Here is a 6,595-nt window from a genome sequence, read left to right as displayed (position 1 = left end):
TCATCGCTTATAGCCAGCATTAGTAACGTTTGAAATGCTGGCCGTTAGTACCGCTCGCATGCGGATGGCGGTCGGTCGTTACTGACCAGCGTCGCCATATATCCGTACTCTGACGCCATAGAGCGCAGTATTGCCGCGCAACATTTCTGCTGCTTCGTAGTATTACCGCTGGAAAACTTTAACATCATCGAGGCATGTTTGTTTGGATGTTAAGTTAAATTCAACTGACCCAGCAAATTGATACCATATAAACAGCGTGGCTGAATGTGCGCAACATTTACCGTCATCACTAAAGCGAGCCAGCCATTTCACAGTACACCTTCCCCTCACAGCCTTTCAGTTGGAGTTCACGTTATTTAATTGAAACAGTACTGACAGAAACCTCGTCAACAGCAACTAGCCAAAGCAGCAGCACGACACAAATGTAATCAAAGATAACTGGCAAGTGAGGCATGACGGGAGACGCGAAAGTTACCGATTGCAGCCTTCCGGCAATTGCTGACCGTCGCGAGAAAAATAGATGGAGCAACATTCACCGGCCTGGAGTCTCCACCGCCACAGTCTCGAGCAACGCTGACCAACAGTCAGCAGCCAGTAAGTTCAAAAATGAATTTAGCAAACCGTGCTGGTCGCAATGAACCGCGAGTTTGGTCAGTCGAGTCATAACATAACAGAAAATAGTAGACAGCTAGAAATATTTGAGCATCAATTAATACTGCGCTTCACAACAGAAATTCCATCGTTAGCCTGTTAAGCATGAGTATTATTAGTCATATCTGAATGCCACTCCAGCCTAAAGAAAATCACTGACCAACGGCTCAAGTCATGACCTTCGAAATTCGACACTTAAAACGGACATCACAGGAGTCTGCAGTGGCACACAGGAAGTAAACATTTAGTCCAGTGCTGACAAAGATTCCAGGTAATGTTAGCCTATCCACTGAGTCAAATCTCTCAAATAGCAATGGGCTACAAAGAAATAGGTGACAACAGAGATTCATGTGCCCATGAAGAAGATCAAATTCGAGATGAATCATGAAAATTAGAAATAAGAACTTCGCTCGCATAAAGCAATAGACACAATGTCTATATGTATGCAGCAGGCTTGAGTAATGGAAAATCCGGCTGGTCTGGGGTACTCCTGATTGTGTCAACCAGGTGCTCTTGTGCAGCTCAGCACAATAGCACACAGACACATACCTCTTTTTCATTTCTATTAGCTCACAGCCGTCCTTCTCAGCTTTTTCATTACACATTTGATTGACGATCATTTCCCCAGCTTCGCATATGGCCGCTTGAATTCTGTTGAAAGGTCGCTCTATTTGCGCCTATACATTTATCTTGGCAATATTTGTCTCTGAGGTTGCTCTCCTGAGCCTGCAAACTTATCGTTCTTGGCACGCATTAATTAATGAATATTACCGGTTTTACACCTTGATGCTCAGCCTGCCTTACGCCGTGTTATAGTCGTCCCGAAATACCTTGCATGTGCCAAACGAACGTATATCGTGCTAAAAGCAAAACCGATGTAATATTTCATTAATTAGCATTACTTAAATTTTGTCGTTTTAGTTATCGCAGGCTCAGGAGGGAGTACCCCAGAGCTGAATAAGTTAAATATTGCCAAAGATAAATGTATAGAGCAAATAGAGGCGACCTTCCAGCAAATTCAAGTAGCCATAGATCGCAGAAAGCAAGAGATGGTCGATCAAGTTAATCAAATGTGTAATGAAAAGAAACGAGTTTTGGACGAGCAACATGGGCTAATAGAAAATGAAGCGGGCTATGGCAGAGGTCATGTTGGAATACTATTGTGCTGGATTTTGAGCTACTTTATAAAACCTGGTTGACACAGTCAAAGGGTACTTGGACCAAATCAACCGGATGTTTCCATTATAAATATACATACATATAGACATTGTGTCTATTATTGGCCATGCTGTTCAAGCTATCCCTGCTAATTTCCTACCTCATGGTCCATCTCAGGTTTGATCTTCTTCTCATGTGTACCATGCTATAATCTTTGTGGTCTATCTGTTGTCCTTTCTTCTTGCCAGGTGTCCTGCCCATTGCCATTTGAGGGATTTGACTCTGTGGATGATATCTATTACCTGGGTCTTTTGTCGTATCCACTCTATTCTTTTACTGTCTCCCTTGGTTATTCCCAGCATATTTCGTTCCATGTATTTGCGTTCCATTGAACATTGTGCCACCTGCAGTTTCCTTATGATGTCCGTTTTAAGTGTCCAGGTTTCGAAGGAAGGTCATGACTTAGTACACATTGGTCGAATGTTTTCTTCTTTAGATAGAGTGGCATTCTAGATTTGAATATGATTGAGTTTCTTCCATAAGTACTCCATGCTAACTTAATTCTTTTGTCGATTTCTGGTAGTAGATATCCCGAGCTGTGTATTAGTTGTCTCAAATATTTCTAAAAAAATGTCCAAAAATTCTTCTACTATTTTCTATTTATGTTATGATATTTATTAGAATGTCTTTTCTTTCCACTAGTTCGTTGTACATTACTTTAGTTTTTGCTAAATTCATTTTGAGACCCACTTTATTGCTGGCTGTATTTAGTTCCATTAATTTGTGCTTGTAGTTCTTCAGGACTATTGGCAATTAGGACTATTTCAACAGCGAATCTTAGATGGTTAAGATATTCTCCATCTATTTTTTCATCCTTTGTTGGTCCAGCCAATTGACGGAAGATTTCTTCTGATGTTGCTGTGAACAGCTTTGGGGATATCGCGTCTCCCGTCGTACTCCTTTGCCAGTTGAGAACTCTTGAGTTGTTTGATATATCATTACTCTTGCTTTGGCCTAGTTTGGTTTTGTATATATTGACGAGAGTTTCTATATAATATCTGTCAATACCTTGTTTCGTTAAATAACAGTGGGCTCAACTACAAAGAGAGTATGTGAGGGAGGCTACATCATAATTGGAAATGGCTGAATAAGCTGAAAATGATGATGATGAAGATATAAATGTTGCGCACATTTCACTATTACGCTGTTTGTATGGTATCAATCATTTTAACAAAGTCGAGTTGGACGGCTTTGTAGCATCCAAGTAAATTGGAACGCAGCCTACTTACTTCGATGATGTTAAAAAGTTTTCCAACTCAACTTTGATCACACAGTCAATACTTACAAGCAGCGTACAAGTGAGACGCGCGCAGCTAATGCTGCGCTCTGCTGTAATAATTAGAGTACAGTTATATGGCAGCATCAAAGCGTACTTGGTCCAAGTAACTTTGACCGTGCCATCCCGCCTTAATGGGTGTACATATATGCATAAGTTGTAAAGGCGAGTACACACCTAAGAAGCCTTGGCCAGCAGTTTTCCAAACGTTTACTAAAAATGCTTGTATATGTATAAACTTGATGTTAAAAACTTGATGTTAACATCGAAGCAGCATTCTATTTGAATGCATTATTTTGGTTTAATCAGTGCAACAGCTAGCGTTTTTGCATTATTTTGGTTTAATCAGTGCAACAGCTAGCACACATTGTTTACTTTAAGGTTGAGCAAGAATGTCAGGGACTTCAGTATCAGGTGGAAGTTCGAAACATCACACAAAAAATCGAAATTCTCACTGAAAAGTTAGACACCGCATTTAGTCTAGGAGAGCCTAGGGAAAATTCTTTTCTCACATGTGATTTCAGTCTTAATGATAGTTTAGATCAGATACAACAGCATTTAGGTATTTTAGGTATGATTGTTCTTTTATGAAAATGAGAATAAAATTAGTAAGGCTTAATGTTTTTATTCAGGGAAGGTCAGGACCAGTACTACTTTTCCTAGTTTATGTACGGCGCAAATTGACGATAATATTATTGCTGGAATAGAGAGCTGCGTTACGCTTACGACTGTAGATTATCACGGAAATGCGAGAAAAACTGGTGGTGATCCAATTCAAGCTGAAGTTTCTCTGGTAAGTAGTCATATTCATTAATAAATAATTAAGTAGAGATGCAATTGAAACTGCGATTACTGCAACCTGCGATTGCGATTTTAACATTTAAATATTGTACTATTTAGGTATATAATCGTCTATGTATGTATCTATAGCTTAACAGTTCAAAAAAGTTAATAATAATCAGTAGTTTAGTTTTTAAGATCTTTTTAACATCTGCAACACATTATAGATATTAAAACTTTAGATATGCTGCAACTGCTGCACACATACCTACTCTTCCTACGGTTCTCAATTATCTAATTCTTTATCCAATTCTTAAAAAATCTATTAACTACTAAAGAATTATTTTTTAAGATGGCTCACCCCTGACCTCTTCCTAAAAAATGCTTATTCTAAATATGCCAAGGGGTCACCCTCGTTCCATTTAAAAAAAATAAAATACGATTTGAGCATCTTTTAACTGGCCAGGAGAAGACACGACAATAGACGATCAATCTATTTTTCCTAGGCATCTTTATTAAAAATTAGTGTTTTTAACACAGCCATGACATTCTAGATTTAAAATACGATTCTAGAAATTTAAAATACGACTTTTTAAGCGAAAATGTCAAAAGTTGCCATATGATATGCCATTCTATTCAGAGTGTCATTTTCTATTGAATAAAGTAAAAAAATACCGAGGGTGCCATTTAAACATCAAAAGTTGTAGTCATTTTCGGTGAAACAGGAAGTGGCTAAAAACGATCGAATACGTCAATCAATCCTAATTTATGTCATGTATTAACAAACCAAATCTCGTTTTTTTATCAGAAAAAAATAAAAAAAAGTTACAGGGTAAACTACTCTTGAGAAACATCCGGTATATTATTGATCGTGGCCCTAGAAACTAATACCTTCTCTATAAACTATAGATAAATAATATCAGAGAGAGAAAATTCAATCGCAGTTTAGTATAAAATGCTTCAAATCACAATTGCAGCAAAATTGCAAATCGCAACTATATTGGTAATATTGGTTGCGTAAATTGAAACTCGCAAATAGAAGAAATCACAATCGCAGTTTCCTATGTGAGCCAATCGCAGGTTGCGATTGCGATTTAAAATCGCTGCGATTGCATCGCAAGTGTGCGATTTTTTGCTCACCTCTATTAATTAAGTATTGTACTGGAGGGATCTGTAGATTTAGTGCATTCTCCGCCGGTGCTGCCACCATCGGAGAATATCGTAAACAGCCGCCTTAAGGAAATACGCGGGTTTAAGTAGCAAGTGCACGAAAATTTTGTTATATAGTTATTCTAAGAAATGTTAGAAGTTTTAAAAAGGTAAATATTTTGATAACTGCAGAAGGTCTTGAATCTTGAAGAACTTGTATTATAATGTATTATTCAAGCTAATAAAACATTTTAGATGAGTACAATTACGGTAGCGAGTATAGTTTTACACATCGGTTTTGATAGTGGGGACATAACTGGGGCTATTTGAGCTGCAACGAAATTTTTTACAGATACATAATTATAATTTTAGATGTTCATAAAAAATTTAAGCACTAGTTGATTAAAAAAGTATAGCACTAGTATTGATCACATTATATTTTATCCGCTCAAAGTATATGTGTATTTAATTTTCTGATTATGTAACGGGCATATTGTTTACTCACCTGTTTCGTCGAACTGCTTGAATCTATTTTTGCTTTTGATCAAACTGGTGTGAAAATGCTGGGAAGTTGTATTGAATGTTATTGCATCCAACAACCATGCAATATCACCCTTCTTTTCGTGTTAACATTTTTTCGGCAATTTTATTAACATTACAGTTTATCATTTGAAATTGTCACAACACATTGCGACGGACACCCAGTTCCAGTTTTTTCACTTAATTTTCACCACCGAAAAAGCGTTACATCACACAAACTTCATAGGTATCAGAGAAGTTTATAGTTTCAATAACTACACTAGTCAGAACCAAAATACTTAAAGGCCTGCACTAAAGGCCTACTAAAAATACTTACTATAGCCTAGTACTCTATGACAGCCATGATTTCAATATTATTTCAATGCGATCAACATGAACGATAACCGGGACCGCCTGAAATAAAGTATCCGGAGAGTTCTGATTTCTTCCGTACCGAGCGCTGGTGCCGAAATTTTAAAAAATTGGTTGAAATGCACTGAGTCTATAGTTCTTCATTAATAAAGAATCCATTTAAAATGTCATCTTTGTGGATTTTAGATCTAGCAAGTTTTTACATAAAAATCAAATATTTGATAAAGTAAGTACACTTTTGTGTTGGTATTTTTATACTGAAGTTCGTTCACTTTACATTTCTAACTTTTTTTGCTAGTGATTCAAAACTTATATTTTAAAGAAATAAAAAATGAAGATTTGAAAAAAATAAACTAATTAGAAATGTTACATAGACATAAACGAATAAGAAAGCAATTTGCCCCCCTAAAAATAATATACATCTGGTTACTTCGTACAGCCCGCATTTTTCTGTTATATTCTTGTGAGTTTCCACATTTCTTTTTAACCGGAAACAATATAAGAAATGCTTTTTGAGAGACCAATTCTAATAAAGGCTTCTGATTCTATTTAGCATTTATTTAATACTACTTAATATCAGATTAATTAAGTATTTATTCCACAAAGTCATAGATATTATCTTACTTTACA

The 6,595-nt window shown here is 36.6% G+C and overlaps 1 protein-coding gene across 1 annotated transcript; it reads left to right on the top strand.

Moving 5' to 3' along the window:
- Positions 1-452: 452 nt before the first annotated feature.
- Positions 453-3,938, top strand: LOC115881173 (the record flags this gene model as incomplete). The annotated part of the gene is made up of 5 exons (XM_030898563.1): positions 453-594; positions 1,573-1,778; positions 3,393-3,397; positions 3,523-3,716; positions 3,778-3,938. Coding segments are annotated over exons 1-5 (708 nt in total), but the record flags the coding sequence as incomplete, so codon positions are not given.
- Between the last annotated feature and the right edge of the window lie 2,657 nt (positions 3,939-6,595).

This window comes from Sitophilus oryzae, unplaced genomic scaffold, assembly GCF_002938485.1.
Source record: "Sitophilus oryzae breed Bouriz unplaced genomic scaffold, Soryzae_2.0 scaffold_16_pilon_pilon, whole genome shotgun sequence".
Lineage (NCBI taxonomy): Eukaryota > Metazoa > Arthropoda > Insecta > Coleoptera > Curculionidae > Sitophilus > Sitophilus oryzae.
This window is presented reverse-complemented; position numbering and strand designations above follow the sequence as displayed.